Source organism: Schistocerca cancellata, chromosome 2, assembly GCF_023864275.1.
Source record: "Schistocerca cancellata isolate TAMUIC-IGC-003103 chromosome 2, iqSchCanc2.1, whole genome shotgun sequence".
Taxonomy (NCBI): Eukaryota; Metazoa; Arthropoda; class Insecta; order Orthoptera; family Acrididae; genus Schistocerca; species Schistocerca cancellata.
In genome coordinates this window covers 692,421,708-692,444,333 of record NC_064627.1, presented here as the reverse complement: position 1 = coordinate 692,444,333, position 22,626 = coordinate 692,421,708, and the positions used below count along the sequence as shown (strand labels likewise).

The 22,626-nt window shown below is 40.6% G+C and overlaps 1 protein-coding gene across 2 annotated transcripts in view; it reads right to left on the bottom strand.

The window, feature by feature from the left end:
• LOC126162454 (cytokine receptor-like factor 3) overlaps window positions 1–22,626 on the bottom strand; it is a 124,329-nt gene that overhangs the window by 38,137 nt on the left and 63,566 nt on the right. For both annotated transcript variants that reach the window (XM_049918976.1, XM_049918977.1), the window contains exon 5: window positions 5,611–5,741. In XM_049918976.1, coding sequence (XP_049774933.1) covers window positions 5,611–5,741 — 131 coding nt within the window. The remainder of the gene's footprint in view (window positions 1–5,610; window positions 5,742–22,626) is intronic.

Sequence of the window (22,626 nt, the reverse complement as noted above, 5' to 3'; positions counted from 1 at the left end):
TGCCTCAGTGGAAAAGATTAATAAAAGCCAAATTTCTTTAGCAAACCGACAAAAATAACTTCATTGTTCTGCAAGGCGATTAACGCTTGACTGTCATAACGGTGAAAATAAAATCTGAAACTAATAACATATTTTAGCCCTTCATAATTATGTGAATGTATTTGATAGCTCCCGGCCACAGAAAACCGTTTTCATTTGAAGTGAGGGCAGTAAACAGAGAGGAAACACCAAAATCACTCAGTGTAAACACAGGTCACGTGGAGACTATCCACTTCCCCACTACAACTCAGACTGCCCTCGTATCAGGCCCGGATCTACGATATTTCCGAACTGGGGCAATACTAGATAGTGACCCCCCCTCGAGCATTTGAGATAGGACGTCAAAATTTTTAAAACAATCCAAATTTCAAAAATGTGTTCATTTTGTAGAGCACATCTTTCTGAAGAGTCTGGTACATACAACATATGTGTTCGAGGAAATGTAAGACATGTTATTTGGTCTTAAGAGCACCAAAGTGTAGTGCCATGCCTCTTCACACAGTGTTGTTCTGTTGCATGTAATTGTATTTCACTCTGTGGAATTGAAATGTGCATATTTTGTAATGGATGCCATCAAACTATATTCATGATAGTGGAAATTAAATTGTCCTGCAAAAGTGCCTCTCCTCCTGCCAGTCGGTCGGTTTGACATCCTGCCCCTTCTTTTTTCTTTAAAAAACCTCAGATGGGATTATTTGTAATTGGGAGAACAAGAACTCTTCAGAAAATTTGCATTCTTTCTTGCCTGTTAGCTAATAACTTGTCGTTTTGTGTAACATAAAATTAAGTATAGGGTACATACAACCAGTAAAGACAAGAGACAAGCATGACAGTACACATTTCTTCAATCCTTAGCTCCTAGCGTTTTTTTTCTCTCTAATCTTGCTACAGCTTTACATGGCATGCTTTCCTTTCTGCAAAAGGATCTATTATCCCATCAAAGTTCATCAAACGCTTTGCTACATGAAAAATCAAAATGTCGTCGTCTAATACTGAGAAAGCTGTTAATACAAATAGCACCCAAGATTGGTGTGTTTTCTCGATCTGATTATGTCTATTTTGTCACTGTCTGCTAGAGAAAACAAAATAGGCCTTTCTAAAACTGCAGCAATTGTAATACACACCAAATAAACGAGACTGTTTTTTGGCACAAATGGTCATTTTTATCACTTGATAGAATATAATTCACGAAGTACCAATATCAAATGCATATTAGGCCTCCTATAAGCAAAAAGCTTTATGTTAGGAAATAGATTCACATTTCATTCATACTCTCCAGTTTCTCAAGCATGAGATGGAAAAGTTGTTGTATCCGGATCCAGCTTCAGATACTGCTGGGTCTGGGTGCTGATGAGTCCTCTCCATTTTGCTTGGTCTTCCCACCACTTTTCTACCTCCACTTGCTGCCAGGTCACACCTCTCCTTTCCACAGATATTCTCACTCCCGTTTTCCACTGTGTTCTTGGGTGCCCTCTAGGTCTTTTTCCATCCATCTTTATTTCTTCCATAACTTTGGGAAATCTCTGCCCATGCATCCTCTCTTAACATGCCCATACCATCTTAACCCCCCCCCCTTTTTTTAATTTCTTCTCTCATACTTTCTTGTTTAAGGTTCTTTATAATATCTACCTTCCTTACTCTGTCCATTCTTGTTTTTCCCTTAACTGCTCTGAGAAATTTCATTTCCCCTGCTTGCAGTCAGCTCCGGTCCCTTTCTGTCATTGTCCATGTTTCTCTCCATACGTGACAATAGGGATGTAATAACTCTTTACATAAGAAGTTTTGCTTTTTCTAAAACTTCCTTATTCCAAATCAGGTGTTTTATTGTTTGGTAGAAATTGCCTCCCTTCTGTAACCTCCTATTAATTTTGTTTGTTATTCTTCCATTACTAGATATTTCACTCCCTAAATAAGTGAAACTATCTACCACTTTGAGGGGTTCTCCATTCAAAGTAATATTCCCATTGATCCCTTTGTTTCTTCCAAATCCCATTATTTCACTCTTATCTTTGTTTATTTTTAATCCATACCCTTTCATTATTTCCTGCCACATATCAAGTTGCAACTGTACATCTACATCTTTATTGCCCCATATTACTATATCATCTGCAAAAATCATCTTTTTGTCTCTTTCTTTTACTATATCTTTTAACTGCCCTATTCATTCCCTCCATCACAACATTAAAAAGTGCAGGAGATAGAATACTTGCTTGTTTAAGTCCTAGTCTTATTTCGAAGTATTCAGAGTTCCCCAATGGTGTTCTAATTCTACAATAGTGTTCTCTGCACATTGTCTTTATTACATTAATGTATCCATCTTCTATACCTATCTTCTTCATTTCTTCCCAGAGTCTTTCCCTGTTAACTGAGTCATATGCCTTCTCTATGTCTATAAAAACCATTATCACCCTTTTGTATACTCCCAACTTTTTTCCATCAGTTGACAGATAGAAAATATCAGGTCGATCATGCTTCTTCCTTTGCTAAACCTGTGCTGTTCTTCACTCAGTTCCTTTTCTAGGTTTTCATGTATTTGATTTAGTAAAATTCTTTCAATAATCTTGGCTGTATGACTCATAAGGGTTATTCCTCTGTAATTTTTACAAAGTCTTTTATTGCCTTTTTTGAAGATGGGAACAATGTCTCCTCTTCTCCAATCGTCAGGTATTGTACTATTTCTCCACACATTTGACAGTACTCTATACAGCCACAGCATTCCCACTGGACCCGCTGCTCTCATCATGTCCACTAATATTTCATCACGTCTTGGAGCTTTACCCCCTTCATCTTCTTCACAGCTATTTCCATTTCTTCCCAACTTTTCTCAATTTCTCCATTCTTTGTTGTTTCCTCGTGTACCTGCACCTCAGTGTTTAACAGTTTCTTAAAATGTTATCTCCAGAGATCTTTTATATTCCTTGGATATTCAATCACAGTACCATCCTCTGTTTCCATCTTTACTGATACTTCAGAAGCCTTCCTTTCATTTTTTATCATTTTATACAAGATTTTCTTATTGCTCTTCACATCTTCAGTTTTATATATATAAAACTCTTCCCATGCCTTTTTCTTTGCTTTTTCCACTATTTATTTGCACTTCTTCTTTTCCTCTATATATCTCTTATGGTCCTCATCATTTTTATCTTTTATGGTCCTCATCATTTTTAGTTTTCCACCACTTTCTCCATGCTCCATTTTTTCTTCAAACTCCTTGGATTGTGGTATCGTACCATCAACTTCACTGTCTTACTTTTTCCTTTCCAAATGTTGTACCACATACTTTTTGTGTTGCTTCAACTAACTTGTCTTTGAATAAACTCCATTCTTTTTCTACATCACAGAAAATGTCTTTTGGAAATTTTTGTGTGATTAATTCTCTATACTTCTCAGCACTTTCACTGTCCTTCTGTTTCCAATTCCATATCCTCATCACTTACTTCTGTTTTCTATTTTTCACACACTGATTCATTTTCCATTGTCCCGCCAGTAATCTATGGAGATGGGAAAGTAGTAGTACAAAATTTTTATATAAATTTGGAATCATTATATTCTTCCCTAATTTGTCTGATATCCCTGTTTCTTCTCCTTCCTCATTCTAACAAACAATATTGTCATCACTAATTCTGTAACTATTCATCGGTTACCTTCATTAACCCTGGCTGAATCATCGGTTTAGTTATCCTGCGACTATTCTCTGGTTAGGCGTTGATGCATGTCCGTACAACGCATTTCCCCACTACTTCCAGAATAGAACTTAGCTGCTGATAGCCACTGTACAACTGGCCCTTATTAGTGTTGCAATCTGGCCAAAAATTTTCTTGGAAACACCAAGAAGATAATATGTAATCTTTCTTACCCATTATTTCTGTTAGTCGTTTCTTTCCACAATGGTAGTCCGAATCTATGGATTTCGCTAGCAATTACAACAATACTAATCACTCGCAAACCCAATCAAATACATAATCAGACAGCGATTGGCATTGATCCGTTTGGCCTTTCTCCACTCAGCTCATATAGCCTCATCCCTTTTCGTCTGCAGGAAAGTTTATTTCTAGATACGGCAAGGATTCCCCTGACAGACACATCAAGTACATTACACATGCATTCAAAAGTCAACTCATGATTCATTCAGAAATCAACTTAGAATGTGTTCAGAAATGTTCAAAAACCGACAGAAATGTGTTTCAAAATCATACGAATAATCAGTGTGCGCTGATTGCTAGGCGCTTTGTGAATCAAGGTTTTTTTCTCTCAAGACAGTCCTTTTCTGATACTGGGCGTTGTTGAAGTGCACCAATAAAGGGTGAAATGTACTCTGTAGTTGTAGATGGGCAGTTCAATCACACATGGACTAGCATATAGTGCAGAAGCATTTTTTAAGGTGCAAAATGTCATTAAGCTCTGTTTTTTGTATGTTATTTAGTTTCTTATATGATTACTGTGAAATACAGAATGAGCAGAGCATGGAAATATTAAAGTTTTGGTAATCCAATTATTAGTATGAACCTAAATTGAATTATTTATAATTTCTAATGCCAGGATGGTTTATGTGCGATGAAGACACACTATTTGGTCTTAAAGGAACTGTCATGTTAACTGAAGTGCATTTAACTCTAGTTACCAATATGGATAAATTGATGTAAATTTGAGCTTTTAATATTTGAGTGTGTGGAATAGAATTTAGCAGGAGAGTCCTACTTAGTATATGGCCCAACTTCTTTCATTCCAAATCACCATCACATAATCAAACTACAGCATAGTAAATTATAAGCACATCATGAAGTATTGAAGCACAGATCAAACCAGATGTGACGTGATTATAGGCCACCGTCGAGTGAAGTTATCATCGCCTTAAACTGAACTATTTTGAACATTAGGAAAGGAGGGTGAGGTGGGAAGAAGGGGGAGGGGGGGAGGAGGAGGAGGAGGAGGAGGAGGAGGAGGAGGAGGAGGGGGAGGGGGAGGAGGGGGGGCAGGGCATCTGAAGAGGCTCTTGCTTACAACATGACACAGAAACTGCACCCCAAAATAAAGGTTTCCCAACATGTGATCGCCTTTCACTTTTATTGCAATAATGGAAAATACTAGATAGAATACAAACAATGGTATCAGGAAAACATGTTACCTTCTTGCAAAGGTAGAAATTTATGGTAAGTTTCTATGGGATCAAACTGCTGAGACCATCAGTTCCTCAGAGTTACACATTGAGCATTAGATACGAATATAGATAATGTTTGGGTCACTGGTGTGTGTTGTAAGTGTGCACTATATAAAAGAATGCTAGTTTATTAGCTGAGCTACAGGCACCAACAGCTTCCTTATACCATCAATCAGAATCGATTTAAGGAAAACACTTCCAATACCTTTATTCTGCTAATATATACAATTATTTTCACGAATCTTTGTATAACAAAAGCTCTAACATTGTAAAATGATCCTTGGCGGAGTCAGTTGGTGAAATAATGTATCTCATTGATCGCTATTAAATGTAGGTGAAAAAACTGTTGAGAATTTTTTTTTCACTACACTTAAACTGTGTGCTACATTTTGAATCTGCCACCTATTACTTACAGTGAATTCCACTGCATGTCCTGGTCCAAACTGTGGTCCACATGAAAAAAGGACAGATGGTTCTGCAGTGCTTTTGGTTGCCAGCTGCTTCTCATTCGTTACAATGTAATTCTGATTTGTTTCCTCCCAGCCTGGTTAATGAAAAACAAAGCAATAAAACTTACAAATAAACAATAACTTAAACTAAAAGTACACTGACATTTGTCAAACTAAGAAGCATACCTGCGAAACAAATTTTATACCTCAGATTGTGACAATGTATTAATTTTTAGGACTGTTGAACTGTACATGATATTTGATTCCATGAATTCAGCATAGTGTGAAAATCCCTTGCACTTTACAATTAAAACTTCATTGCATGGAATCAACTAAGCCCAGATTTATTCCCAACAACTCCAAACTGCCCTTGAAGCATCATTTGCTGTTGCTTGAAGTTTGGAACAAATAAATTGTCAATCAAGCATATCCCAGACATGTTCTATTGGCAACATGTCAGGAAAACATGTGCCAGGAAAGCAACAGTATCTACCCATTGTTCTTTGCAAAATTCTTGCACACTGAACACCATATGTGACAAGTCATTGTCCTGTTGAATTATGTCATGTGGAATTACCCAAAAAAATCACTGCACGCAATCCTGTAGAGGTATTGCATTTGTGTTGACCACTTCACTGCCACCAGAATGGCATGTGCAACAAGGATGGGATCTTCCAGTACTGCAGAGAGCACAGAGTCAAGAATACTGGGTCAGTAAAACATTCTTTATTATTTGAAATTTCTCCTACAGTAGGTCGACAACTCCGGTCCAGGTTCCAGTCATGGCTAGACTAGCGAGTCCACTGAGGCAGCAGAATGCCAAGACAGCACAACAGCAGCCAGTGGAGACAGCAACCTTACTGACGTGGGATGGATGCCCACTCCAAAGCACAGCGAACATACGGTCACACTGGCACACTCCGCATGCCTCAAGGTGGCTTGCCGGGGCTTTCAGATTCCACGACTCAAACCTAGGACTCTCAAAGATTGGCTGGAGTGTCAGGCGACAGTACCCAATGACACATCTCACCTAGGCGGTACCAATTTGAAGCCCAGAACCATCAAGGGTGAGCTGATGGCTCACACCCTGGTGGCTACGTCTGGTTGACAATGCTGCTCGTCAAAGCTGTAGCTACTCGTCTGCATATCTGATTGGTGGCCAGAACCAACACCATAGCACAGTAATTTGCGATGCTGACATAATAAAGGTATTTGCTGAATTGGGAGCATAATATACTAATCCCGGCTGTTATGACAGAGACTCACATCCCATCATGTAGCTGGCTGTGGAACACTGCTTTAGGCTACAGCGTATAGCCATCCAACCCACCGCTGCAGTAGACTGCTGTATTGAAGAATGCCAAGCCAGCATTACTGGAGTGTCAATCTGCAAAATTTCACAGGTGGCTGGCTTGCATACCCCTAGGACGATTGCCATGGTCTGCCTGTGACTGTTTCTGCAACAGGCCATTGGTTCCATACATCCACCACATTTTACCAACATGCGCCTTAGCAGTCAGAATAGCATAGTGCGATAAAGCTAGTTCCGTGAGACCAATCATCCTGTCATGTACGAAATCACTCGTACACTGGTTTTTGACATCAATAGTACATACTGGCAGTTGGTTTTACACTTTTTGTTGATTCACTGTTCGACACACCCTGTAAATTTGGTAATTCTTCTGTACGTCACTATTTAAATAAATATGTTAGTATAATCACTTTACTTGTAATTAGTGTTTATTGCCGAGATTAAAATGATAATACTGCACTAATGTTGAATGTTTGTAGACGTATGCTTCTTCAATACGTGCAAAGTACAAGAGAACCTTACTATGTCATGATCATTCTTATTCTGTTTAACCAAAGACAATGATGCGACATTCTCCACTATAGACATGCATGTGGACTTGTGGAGTGTCACATCCTCACTCTCATTGTGAGGAACTACTACTCACTTAATCAAGAAGCAACTAAGTCTCAAGCTTGGCTGAGATCTTATGAAAAAGCAAATTATACACAATGTAGTGGATTACATTTTTATTTTGATGAACTCTATTTTGGAAACTATTTTAGTGTTCAAAAACACTTTGGCTATAAAATGCCCTGATGAGTGCCAGCTTTCATGACATCCCTTTACGAGTTGCTCTGTCTAGTATGTGACAAAGGCTGGAAGAGATCACTCAGGTGGAGGTCATCTTCAACTACCCTATAAATGCAGTCAAAAAATGCAGTAGGAGTGGAATGAGAGATCTACAAGTATTGATAATCACATGGCAGTGCTGAAAATTGTTTTCTACCTTGTGTTTGGAAGTTATACGTATTTAAACTGTTATATTTAAATACTATGTAACTAAACTGTTGTTATTATGTACTGCTTAAACTTCAATATGTTTTCAAGGAGGTTAGTTAAAATATGAGTCCTATTATATATATATATATTTTAAATTGGTGTCCTTGAGAAGAGGACCACTGTAGTTGGCAAAGTGGCGACTTTCACATTTTTATTTAAAGGCCAATTTTTATTATCCAATATGGCAGAATGGGCTGAGGCCACAAAGGGCGATCATGGACAGTTTACTATCCTCAATCTTTTTTCTGAAGGTACCAGGCAAAGGGATACAAGCTGCAAGCTGGAGAGTCTTTCTGCCAGGATATCCCTGGGAAGGGCGAGGTTACACCATGTCACAAAAGGTTACACCATGTCACAAAAAGTATTTCTAGTATGTTTGTCATGGGAAACAACATATTGCTTGGACTGAAAAAAGACCACTAGCACTAGTATCAGATAGTAGATACAGCAATAAGTGTTCAGAAATACAGAACAGAAAAGACAAACACAAAAAATGATCAGGGATGCTATATAATCACCTACACAGACAGACACACAGACAGTGCAGGCCTTCCATCTACTAACACAGTGAGCAGAGCAAACAGCTGAAATCTGTCACGTTTATGAACTTCCCAACTGAAGTTATTATGCTTCCTACAATTGCATAATGGCTTGGACCAAGCACTCAGAATTGCATGTGTAAGGGAGTGCACTTCGGCTATGACTACAGAATTGCATGTGTATGTGGGTGCACTTCAGCTATGGCTACATTTTCTATGTTTACAGTTTCTGATGAAATTAATTAAATCTGCATGGCAGGAACTCAACAAAAAAAATTTTCATTCTCTTAACTGTGGTGGCATGAGCTCCCATTCCTGGCAACTTTGCACCAGTATTTGATAGGTTGTCTTCTATTAGAGACCTCTCCAAAGGTATCAACATGTCTTCCCTTGTCATAATATCTCCTTTGGCTAATTTTCAGTATTAGGAGACACAACCACCACTACAATGTTCCACCAGAATTAGAAATGGACTGGAAATCTGATTTATCTGGTAGTTTAAGAGTGTCAGTGTCCAGCAAGTCACTTGGTGGCAGATATATAAAGCACGCCATTACTTTCCAGTGAGGGTGAATAGTTACAACACTTACTTGCAGTAAAGTATTGGAGGTCACAAGCTTTGCTGAGGAACAGTGCCACTGTCTTTTGCTCATTCTCCACCTGCTTTCATTGAGGATGTGACAGCTTAGCACAGAAGTGTCATATAGTTCAAAATATGTCTTCTCTAAAATAGAAGTATTATATGTCTTTGGCTTTGACTTGTTGCTCAACACACTATTTTTTTAAGGTTTTTTTTATGTTCTTACCAACCTCACATTATGGACAATAATCCTGGTCTCCAAAATGTACAATGCACCACTGTTGTGTTTCATTATGATTACTGATGCACACACAGTGTTTCTGATAATGGAGGGCAGTTGGTGCAACCTATACAATATCCCAGGTGACAACATTTTATGTACAATCAATACATTTACACTCTGCAAATTACTGTAAAATGAAATGCTTTCCATTACACACATTACTAATGTTCCTTCCTGATTCATTCACATATGGAACATAGGAAGAATCACTGCTTCAATGCCCCTGTGTGGACTGTAGCTAGCCTAATCTGACAGTCTATATTTCTAAACCATTATGTAGGGGTTTTAGTATATCCCCAGGATCCTCATGTAATAAAATTATGTAAGTAAGGTACTTATACTGTAGGCATCGTTTTAGAAATGATACTTCAAAATTCCACTTCCAAGGGGGTGAAATATGGGATGATAGGCTTTTTGAAAACATGTTGCTATGTATTTTGACAGAAGAACTATGAAGATTAGTGTCTGGTTTCTCAGTCAGAAATAAAACAATTCGTGTTTCAGCATTTTTGGAAATTCAACCACTAACGGAATAAAATAATGGGTGAAAGGTTTTTTGAAAATGTTGTTGTTGTTGTGGTCTTCAGTCCTGAGACTGGTTTGATGCAGCTCTCCATGCTACCCTATCCTGTGCAAGTTTCTTCATCTCCTAGTACCTACTGCAACCTACCTCCTCCTGAATCTGCATAGTGTATTCATCTCTTGGACTCCCTCTACGATTTTTACCCTCCACGTTGCCCTCCAATGCTAAATTTGTGATCCCTTGATGCCTCAGAACATGTCCTACCAACCGGTCCCTTCTTCTCGTCAAGTTATGCCACAAATTCCTCTTCTCCCCAATTCTATTCAATACTTCCTCATTAGCTATGTGATCTACCCATCTAATCTTCAGCATTCTTCTGTAGCACCACATTTCAAAAGCTTCTATTCTCTTCTTGTCCAAACTATCATCCATGATTCACTTCCATACATGGACACACTCCATACATATACTTTCAGAAACGACTTCCTGACACTTAAATCTATACTCGATGTTAACAAATTTCTCTTCTTCAGAAACGCTTCCCTTGCCATTGCCAGTCTACATTTTGTATCTTCTCTACCTCGACCATCATCAGTTATTTTGCTCCCCAAATAGCAAAACTCCTTTAATACTTTAAGTGTCTCATTTCCTAATCTAACTCCTTCAGCATCACCCGATTTAATTCGACTACATTCCATTATCCTCATTTTGCTTTTGTTGATGTTCATCTTATATCCTCCTTTCAAGACACTGTCCATTTCATTCAACTACCCTTCCAAGTCCTTTGCTGTCTCTAACAGAATTACAATGTCATCGGCGAACCTCAAAGTTTTTATTTCTTCTCCATGGATTTTAATACCTACTCCGAACTTTTCTTTTGTTTCCTTTATTGCTTGCTCAATATACAGATTGAATAACATCGGGGATAGGCTACAACCCTGTCTCACTCCCTTCCCAACCACTGCTTCCCTTTCATACCCCTCGACTCTTATAACTGCCATCTGCTTTCTGTACAAATTGTAAATAGCATTTCACTCTCTGTATTTTACCCCTGCCACCTTCAGAATTTGAAAGCGAGTATTCCAATCAACATTGTCAAAAGCTTTCTCTAAGTCTACAAATGCTAGTAATGTAGGTTTGCCTTTCCTTAATCTTTCTTCTAAGATAAGTTGTAAAGTCAGTATTGCCTCACGTGTTCCAATACTTCTACGGAATCCAAACTGATCTTCCCCGATGTCGGCTTCTACTAGTTTTTCCATTCGTCTGTAAAGAATTTGTGTTAGTATTTTGCAGCTGTGACTTATTAAACTGACAGTTCGGTAATTTTCACATCTGTCAACACCTGCTTTCTTTGGGATTGGAATTATTATATTCATCTTGAAGTCTGAGGGTACTTCGCCTGTCTCGTACATCTTCCTCACCAGATGGTAGAGTTTTGTCAGGACTGGCTCTCCCAAGGCCGTCAGTAGTTCTAATGGAATGTTGTCTACTCCCGGGGCATTGTTTCGGCTCAGGTCTTTCAGTTATCAAACTCTTCATGCAGTATCGTATCTCCCATTTCATCTTCATCTACATTCTCTTCCATTTCTATAATATTGTCCTCAAGTACATCACCCTTGTATAAACCCTCTATATACTCCTTCTATCTTTCTGCTTTCCCTTCTTTGCTTAGAACTGGGTTTCCATCTGAGCTCTTGATATTCATACAAGTGGTTCTCTTTTCTCCAAAGGTCTCTTTAATTTTCCTGTAGGCAGTATCTATCTTACCCCTAGTGAGATAAGCCTCTACATCCTTACATTTGTCCTCTAGCCATCCCTGCTTAGCCATTTTGCACTTCCTGTCGATCTCATTTTTGATACATTTGTATTCCTTTTTGCCTGCTTCATTTACTGCATTTTTATATTTTCTCCTTTCATCAATTAAATTCAATATATCTTCTGTTACCCAAGGATTTCTACTAGCCCTCATCTTTTTACCTACTTGATCCTCTGCTGCCTTCACTACTTCATCCCTCAGAGCTACCCATTCTTCTTCTACTGTACTTCTTTCCCCCACTGCGTCAATTGTTCCCTTATGCTCTCCCTGAAACTCTGTACAACCTCTGGTTTAGTCAGTTTATCCAGGTCTCATCTCCTCAAATTCCCATCTTTTTGCAGTTTCTTCAATTTTAATTTGCAGTTCATAACCAATAGATTGTGGTCAGAGTCCACATCTGCCCCTGGAAATGTCTTACAATTTAAAACCTGGTCCCTAAATCTCTGTCTTACCATTATATAATCTATCTGACACCTTTTAGTATCTCGGGATTCTTCCATGTATACAACCTTCTTTTATGATTCTTGAACCAAGTGTTAGCTATGATTAAGTTATGCTCTGTGCAAAATTCTACCATACGGCTTCCTCTTTCATTTCTTCCCCCCAATCCATATTCACCTACTATGTTTCCTTCTCTCCCTTTTCCTACACTCGAATTCCAGTCACCCATGACTATTAAATTTTCGTCTCCCTTCACTATATGAATAATTTCTTTTATCTCATCATACATTTCATCAATTTCTTCGTCATCTGCAGAGCTAGTTGGCATATAAACTTGTACTACTGTAGTAGGCGTGGACTTCATGTCTATCTTGGCCACAATAATGCGTTCACTATGCTGTTTGTAGTAGCTTACCCGCACGCCTATTTTTTTTATTCATTATTAAACCTACTCCTGCATTACCACTATTTGATTTTGTATTTATAACCCTGTATTCACCTGACCAGAAGTCTTGTTCCTCCTGCCACCGAACTTCACTAATTCCCAATATATTTGACTTTAACCTATCCATTTCCCTTTTTAAATTTTCTAACCTACCTGCTCGATTAAGGGATCTGACATTCCACACTCCGATCCGTAGAACGACAGTTTTCTTTCTCCTAATAACAACGTCCTCTTGAGTAGTCCCCGCCCGGAGATCCGAATGGGAGACTATTTTACCTCAGGAATATTTTACCCAAGAGGACACCATCATGATTTAACCATGCAGTAAAGCTGCATGCCCTCGGGAAATAGTACGGCTGTAGTTTCCCCTTGCTTTCAGCCGTTTGCAGTACCAGCACAGCAAGGCCGTTTTGGTTATTGCTACAAGGCCAGATCAGTCAATCATCCAGACTGTTACCCCTGCAACTACTGAAAAGGCTGCTGCGCCTCTTCAGAAACCACACGTTTGTCTGGCCTCTCAACAGATACCCCTCCGTTGTGGTTGTACCTACGGTATGGCCGTCTGTATCGTTGACGCACGCAAGCCTCCCCACCAACGGCAAGGTCCATGGTTCATGGCTGAAAATACAGGGTGACAATTATCGAACTATATGACATAAAATCATCATAACTTCTGAACAGTTTGCATTAGGACATTTAAACTGCACAGTTGGTAACGGGGCATCGTTGGTATTAGAATGTGCATGCACATGCACCTGTTGTTGTCAGCCTTTTGCATATGTCATGGTATAGCGTGCCTGAGTGTATAGCACTTGTGAAGGCCAACTATGTGAGCAATAACACTAATTTTCGTGATGACAGTGTTAGCAATGTCAGTCACCCAGAAAGGATGAAAACATCAAGATGGTACGTGCTGTGTTCCAAACCAGCCCCAAGAAATTGATCAGACGAGCTGCACAAAAGGTGGGAATCAACCAGGAGATGCTGCATCAAATTATTGTAGCAGACCTGCATCTCTTCCCATACAAAATTCAAACCCATCAGCCATTAAGCCCCAGGGTCATGGAACAGCAGTTGTGTTTCACCAACAATATTGTCCACAGAATTGGCGAACAGGACTCTGACGCGAGTATGGTCTGGTTCAGAGACAAAGCACACTTTCATTTGGATGGGTTCTTCAATAAGCAAAACTGGTGCATTTGGGGGACTGAGAAACCACATTTCACGACCGAGAAGTCTCTTCGCACTCACTGGGTGACTGTGCGGTGTGCAATGTCCGGTCTTGGAATAATCAGTGCGATATTCCTTAATTGCAAGGTGATTACTGAATGGTACATGAAGATTTTGGAAGATGATCTCATCCCCATTATCCAAAGTGATCCTGATTTCGACAAGATGTAGTTTGTGCAAGATGGAGCTTGACCCCATTGAAGCAGGAGAGTGACTGATGTCCTGGAGGAGCACTTTCGGAACTGCATTCTGGCTCTAGGATACCCAGAGGCCATTAGCATGCATTGATTGGCCACCATATTCTCAAGATCTGAACACATGTGACTCCTTTTTGCTGTGTCCTGCCTACTCATCAAATACGGGGTGCCTAGGAAACCTGCTTCTCAGATTGCTAGGCAACAATTCAAGCAAATTGTATAAGTGCATTTTTATTTCAGTTAGATAAATGACAATACATATGTTTGAGAATTTACAATGATGTGTTGCAAGCAATAGGCGACAGACAAAATAAGAAATCTCATCAGTATAGACAATGCCTAATACAAGTGAAATATACAGTATATAGCTGCTGTAGAGCGTGTAGAACAGCTGGTCTTTAACTGGGCTGCAGCAAGGCGGTGCAGAGCTTATGTTTTCTTTACCTAGAGGCTACAGCTGTATTGGTGTTATCTTAGAGAGGAGTTGGTCAGCATACTATTGGCTGATGTCTTCTTCACAGCCCTCTCTGCTCAACCATTCCCGACCGTCTTGCTGGCGCTTGACTTTTATGCCGGAACACTTTTTGTCTGACTATATTAAAGACAAGGCATACAGCAATAACCCCAAAATCACTGCTGAGCGGAAAACAGCCATTCAGGAGGTCATTGACAGCATCAATGTTCCGTCACTTCAATAGGTCATACAGAATTTTGTTATTTGTCTATGCCACATCATCGCCAATGATGGCAGGCATATTAAACGTGTCATAATCTAAATCCAAATATTTGTAGTGACATTTACATCTCAAATAAAACATGTGCATGCCATAGTTTGTAACTAAATTACATTTTTTTTCATATAGTTCAGTAATTGTTACCCTGTAAATTATTACAGAACTAATGAAGCATTTTTAAAGCTACATCTATAAAAATTGGTATTTGATTTCTCACTTGGAAATAAAAAGTGTTTTCGGAAATTCAGCATCCTAATGGAGTGAAACAGGGAATGAAAAACTTTATGAAACTGAACACAAAAGGCATGATCAACAAAAACCTTGGACTATAGCTACAAGAATCACTTTTTTTATGGCCAAAAGTGCATTAGGAGACAACCACACTTCTATGGCCTTAATTAGCATTAAAAGTTCACAAGTTGTGGCAATTTATGAACAACATAAAATTCAATTAACGAAAACAAAAAAAAAAAAATCTTTGCAGGTCACACAGTCTCCATGAATGAAGCAGCGGGTGATAAGCCAGTCATATATAAATGAGAAACTGTGCATTTATTCATGTTTTACTAAAGAGATATTTAAAATAGCACACAGGTTTGCACTCTTACATAGGATATGCTGGGTTAGTGGAGATAGTCTGTTTGGCTGTTATTTGTTTGAGGAACTCCTTGGACATGGTGTAGCAGTTTGAGTTCGTGTGCAGATGCTTTTATGTCACAGCACATGTGTCATGGAGTTTCCAACATTCCACAGATGCTGAAGGGGCAACTCAGAGAAGAAGAGATCGAAAATCACCAAAGAAGAATGTGTATGAAAATTGTATTAATGAAACAAGGAGTAGTTAGACTGTTTGGTAGGACTCAGATAGCCACACTGAACTTACAATTGTAAAAGCTCATGCAATAAATGCAAACCCTTATACTATTCTGTGAAAATTCATTGGAAGTAGGTAGTACAAAAGAAACTAGGTAATATATTACAGTGGCATATATTTTAAGAATAATTTCTGATGATTTTTCCACCCAGAAGAACCATCCAACTACCTTTCAGGATGTCATGAGATGGGTTTTGCATGAGCGATATCTTCAGAATTCATGCTGACTGGAAAGTAGGTCATACTATGCCAGATACTTCATTACATTTTAGCTAATAATATTGTTTTAAATTGTACAACAGATAGATATCAAAGATACTGGGTGGTAGTTTTAGGGATCGCTTCTGTTATGCTTCTTATAGGTTCATTTGACCTGTGCTTTCTTGCAACTCCCAGACACAGTAGTTTGTTTGATGGATCTATATTAAAAAATTTTAAAAAAGGGAATAACTCAGCCAAAACTTCTAGATATAATCTGAAAAGAATTCCACAGGACCATGTAGCTTTGCTCAGCTAAAGTGATTTCAGTTGTTTCTGTAAGTCAAAAACACTAATACCTGCACCATTCTTCTCTGCAGTGGTACAAGAATTTAAGTGGAGCAGTGGGTAGACACTAACTTTGGTGCTACTGATGGCCTTTATATATGACAAGAATTTCTTTGAGTTTTGTGAGATGTCTTTTGACAAGGTACTGCATCATTCTTCTCTGCAGTGGTACAAGAATTTAAGTGGAGCAGTATTCAGAGATTTCCTTTGTAAATAAACATCTGAAAACTGAGTTCATCATTTCCAATTTTGTTGTGCTACCTCTGTCATTCTTTAGTGGGTAGACACTAACTTTGGTGCTACTGATGGCCTTTATATATGACAAGAATATCTTTGGGTTTTGTGAGATGTCTTTTGACGAGGTACTGCTACAGTAATCATGAAGGCTTCATGCATTGCCCTTTTTTCTGGAGGGCACATTTCCCAGAAAATGCACAGGGAAAAACAGTTTCGTCCTCTAGCTCATGTGCAAACAGATAGCTAGCTGTCCCATGTGCTAGAACAGAACCTTAATAACTTCACAATTCTCTTAATTATTGAATTTCACAGAGCAAAGTTAGGGCTGAGACACTGTGAACTAAACACCAATCTGATTTTAAAGGTCAGCAGGGCTGTTGAATGCATATACATGAAACTTTAAGGAATTACTGTAGCCAAATATATGAAAATGTGTCTCATCCAGCAACCATGTCATGTACAGTATTCACTATGAACAACAAAATGCAGGGGCTTTTCACAATATGTCCAACACTTTCTGTATCATTTGGGTACCATTGTCTGTCTGTTTCCTCTTCACTTTTTGATTCAGTCTATCCTTCTTTTATCTTTGACCTGATAATAGTGCCTGTCATTTCAGCTTCTCTGGTATCCAAATTCTGTCTGTTCTGGTATTTCACTTTCTGAGTTTCCTCTCCTGTCTTCTCTTGTTCTATTGAAGTGTTTTCCTCCTATTTTGTATTTATCTGCTTGTTATCTTTGTTTTCCTTGTCTTTAACCCTTTCACTACCATTGGGATGTGTGTATCCCATGACAGGTGATCAGGATTCCATATGACAACTTCACAAAAATTACAATATATACAGTAAAAATGCGGTGGATAGAGAATCTCACCAAATTTAAATTCATAAAGTTTGCTGTAGCATAGTCGCAATAATGGGCAGGCATGTCAGAACATGTACAGGGTTGCCACAAGTTTCCCCAAGTGAAATTCCCTGATATTTCCCGATTTCCAGACAAGTTTTAGCATTTTTCCCTGACAAATTTTGAAATCTCAAGCATAGTTGACAAAAAAATGTAAGGACTTCCGTACTTCTCCCCCCTTCTGTTTTGTATTGCTTTAGGGCACAAAAACAACTGGGGTCATATGTGCCCATGTCAAAACTGTGAAATGCGAAGACAGAGAGAGGATTTAAAAAAGACTACATGTCAATCCCCAATGACAGAAGACAAGACGGCTAAAAACCAGAACAAGGAGAAAGGTCTAAAAAATATGCAATAGAGAAATGGAGGTCCAGAACTAAAAATTAAATGGTCTTTGCCATATTGCTATGATGGAGAAAAAGTAAAACGCAGTTGACAGCCCACACATCATTCACTAAAACAGCCGATAACTCCTCAGACAGCAAATGCAAAACACAGGAACATAACCAGTCAAACAAAGGGCATTCCATCAGAAAATGGTATACAGTTAAAAGTTGGGCACTAGGTGTACAAAGTGGTGGGGGAGCACCACTTAAAAAATAGCGATAGCTAAAACGGCAGTGCCCAATATGCAACTTAGTTAAAATGACCTCTTCATGGTGGGAGGGGTGAGAGGAGGACATCCAAGCCTCTGGAAGAGGCTAAATAACCTGGAGCTTATTCCCATGAAGGGAGGACCAATGGCAATACCAAAGTCACACCATCACCTGACAGACTGCAACACGAAGATCATCAGAGGGAACGTAAGAACTAGTGGGCTGAGGTACGAGGACTGCAGCATTGGCAGCAGCCTCGTTTCCTATCAGACCAACATGACCAGGAACCCACATAAACATCACAGTGGCTCCATAGAGTGAACAAGTGCAAGCTTTCCTGGACCTATTGCACTAAGGGATGGACAGTGTAGAGTGCACAGAGGCTTTGAAGGGTGCTGAGAGAGTCTGAGCAGATGACACAACTGTAAAGCCTGTGTTGCCGGATGTACTCCATGGCCTGATATATAGCGAAGAGCTCTGCTGTAAATACTGAGCAGTGTGCCACAAGCCGATACTAGAAAACATAGGCACCAATGGTGAAGGCACACCTGACACCATGGTCAGTCCAAGAGCCATCAGTGTGCACACAGGTACTATCGCAAAATTCCATGTGAAGGTTGTGAAACTGAAGGTAATACAGTGAGGCTGGTGTAGTGTTCTTAGGAAGTGAATGAAGGCCAAGGTGAATGTGGGCCGCCGCATGAATCCAAGGTGGCGAAGGGTTCACACCCATCAGAAAAGCTGCAGGAAGCAAGAAGTTCAACTGCAGGAACAAATGCCCCAAGCAAATTCCAGGAGGTAACAGCGAAGAGGGACACGCCCCATGCAGGCAATCAAAGGAGTCATCGAAGGAGGCGGCATAGGACAGGTGGCCATGCATGTAAGATAAACGGCATCCATATCTGTTGAGGTGGAAGTGACAGCGGTAGGACACCGGTAGTTTGGAAGCTTCTACAGACAGATTGTCAACCGGGCTAGTGTAAAAGGTGCCAGTGGCCAAACAGATGCCACTATAGTGGATAGTATTGAGACAGTGTAAGAAGTATGGATGCGCAGATGCACGAACAAAGTACCCACAGTTTAGTTTCGAACGAGCAAGGGACTGGTACAAACGGTGGAGGGTGGCTCAATCTGCACCCCAGGAAGTACCACTGAGGACACATACAGTGGGCTGCCAGGTAAAACATGTGGGAGGACCAAGAGAGTTTCCTATCGAGCAGGAGCCCCAGGAATTTCGTAGTTTCAACAACAAGAAGAGCAACAGGCCCAAGATGTAAAGATGGTGGGAGAAACCAATTGCACCACTAGAAATTCATAAACACAGTTTTCTCAGTGGAAAAACTAAAGCCATATTCGATGCTCCCATGAGTAAAGACGATCGAGACATCACTGAAGATGCCGCTCATTGACAAAGATCTGCGAAGAAATTCAACAGATGGCAAAATCGTCAACTGAAAGGGAGCCGGAGATGCCCAGCAGGAGACAGGCCATTATAGGGTTAATGGCGGTAGCAAGAGGATGACACTCGGGATGGAACACTGAGGCACACCATTGCCCGGGATAAAGGTGTCCAACACATGTACCTTGAAAACTTAGTCTTTTAAAATTTCCTCAAGGAAACAGGGCAGGCAGCCATGGAAGCCCCATGTGTGGAGAGTATGGATGATACCAGTCCTCCAGAAGGTTTCTTTGGCTTTCTCCAAATCGAAAAACATGGCCACAGTCTGGGATTTCCACAGAAAACCATTTATGACATGAGTAGACAAAGTGCAAGATGGTCAACAACAAAATGGCATGCTCAAAATCCACACTGTGCAGCGGTTAGTAAATTGCAAAACTTGAGCCACCATATCAGCCAGATATGAATCATACATTCCATCACCTTGTAAACACAGCTGGTGAGAGAAATGGAATGGTAGCTAGAGAGAAGGTGTTTGTCCTTCCCAGGCTTAGGTATGAGTATTACAGCAGCTTCACACCAGTGTCTGGGAAACTGCCCTCTGTCCAGATGTGGTTATACGTATCAAGCAGAAAGTGCTTGCCTGCAAGAGAAACATGCTGCAACATCTGAGTGAGAACAGCATCTAGCCCTGGGGCAGAGAAGTTGGATGAATTGATTGCATGATCTAGCTCCCTCATAGTAATGATGGCATTGTAACACTCATAACTCTGAGAAGAGAAGGGTATCGCCAGAGCCTCCTCCACTCCTTTCCAATGGGGGCAGGCAGGGTGATAGTGGGAGGAGCTCTAAATTTCGGCAAAATGGTGGCCCAGGGTGTTGGTGATAGTGATAGGGTCCATGATGACATCGTCTGCTACTGCCCGGAAACTGGGGAATGGATCTTGGTCCCAGAAAGCTGTTGGAGGTTGGCCCACATGACAGAAGAGGGGGTGGAACTGTCAAAAGAACTAGTGAATGTAATCTAGCTAGCTTTTTTGTTATTCTGAAGAACACAATGACACTGGGAACATATCTGTTTATAATTAATGGAGTTTGCCATCATAGGATGGTGGTTAAAATCAAGGAGAGCACGTCTCCATACGCGAACTGCGTTGCAGCGTGCCTTGGTCCGCTGAGGGACTGGGACATGGCCTGTTAAAGGGGAAGTGCAAGAAATGGAAACTTCTGCAGCAATAAGGATAATGTTTGTAAGATATTCCACCTGGTCATCACAACTGGGGAAATCGTGTTTGTTGAAGGTAACCAGGGAGGAGTAAAGCCTTCAGTTGGCCTTAGTAAGCTGCAATTTGAGTGTGCACGGAGGTGGGGTAGGAGTCAGCAAATGGATAGCACACGGGAAATGGTTGTTCGAGTAGATGACAGAACAGACCACTCAAGACAATGGGCAAGATGAGCAGTGCAGAAGGATAGGCCCAAATGGGAATAGGTGTGCACGGAGTCTGAAAGGAATGTGTGTGCTCTGTGTTAACACAGATAAGGTTAAGTTGATTAATAAGATCAGCCAAGAGGGCACCTCTCCAACAGGTTCTGGGAGAACCCCTATGGCATGGTGTGCATCAAAGTCACCGAGCAGCAGAAATGGGTGAGGTAGCTATCCAATAAGCTGTTTCCTAAAGGCAGAGTACAAGTGGATGCTGCAATTCTAAAAGCAGCCATAAATCCTCTTTGTTGGATCGAAGGCCATGAAAGTTCCATTGGTAGAGAGTCATGAAGAGGAAAAAATGAAGTGGTGTCACTCAGCGGCTGCCGAGTGCCAGCCTGCAAAGATTCGCTGCTACAGAGCATTGAGGCAGGGACGATCCTGCTCCATGAGGTCCAAAGAAGCATCAGCTTTCTTCTGCTGTCAGCCTGCAGCGCAGAAAAATGGTTGGTGGTGCACAACAGTGACACGGTGGTAGGCTGCACGAAGATATCACATGGCAACACCCTTGAAGAGGATCTTCGAGTCGGCAAAGGAGAATACCATTTGCCTTTGTTGGACTTCTTCGAGCCTTACCAGTTAGCAGAGGAAGACTCAGGTGTTGGTTGACTAGAAGATCATAGGAAGTCTTCACAGGAGCATTCTTTCTGTCCTTTCTGGCCTGCTGGTGATTTTGCCCCGTGAGGCAAGAGTTTGATGCTTGTTGCACAGCTGGGCGAGCGGATTGCGATGCTACCATGACACTGGGCAATTTCACAATGTCAGAGCTGAATTTGAGGTCACATGTATGCATGGCTATGTTCTTCATGGAACGAGATTTAGCAAGAACAGTGCTGTAAGTGCCATATGATAGAACACAGGGTTTGTGACTAGCCAATAACTTGCGAGCGACTGGGTAAGTAATTTTTACCTTTATCCAGATCTTCTGGACAGACCGCTCATCGAGATACACAAGAGGAAGCGGCATGGCCACCATTACAGTTGATACACCAAGGAGAAGGAGGTGGACAGTCACCCTCATGCACATCCCTACCACAGGTTACACATTTGGCCGGGTGTCAACAAGACATTCGAGAATGCTTGAAATAGTGACACTGGTGTAGCACATCGCGTTCAGAATGTACAGTCAAACTGTGACAGCCTCACAGCCTGCTTTAATCTTGGATGGAAGCACCACTGTATCAAAGGTGAGAAGAGTGACTGTGGGCACTAAGGAAGCATATACCTTTTTCATCACCCAACAGATGGCAATGACACCCTGGTCAGAGAGGTATGTTTGGATTTTGTACTTGGTCAGACCACCAAGCAGCCTAGTGTAAATAACATCACAGGAAAAATTCAGTGTTTGATGGGCCTCGACATGAACAGGATAGTCATGGAGAAGTGAAGCGGTAAGCAGTTGTTGTGCTTGAGAACCAGAAGTAGTCTCCAAAAGCAAAGTGCTATTGCTTATACAAGAGCAGGATTTCACAGGGCTGGCAACTGTGTCAACACTTTTCTGAATAAGAAACAGACTTACCATTGTGAAGGACTGAAAATCATCAGTATGTGAAACCATGAGGAACCGTGGTGCAGCTGGGAGGGTCTTTGAATCATTAGCCTCATTCCGTTTATGTTTATTGTGAAGATGATTGGTTCATTGCGAGAAAATCCCCCATGACTGCCAGTGTCTCTGACGGCACACTCCTTCCAACTCAGGTCCCACTTCACAAGGTGGCGTACCTGCCTTAGGTTATTGTTCACATCTCAGGTCACACCTCCCAAACACCGGACAGAGGGACCAATCGGCAATTTGGGAAGG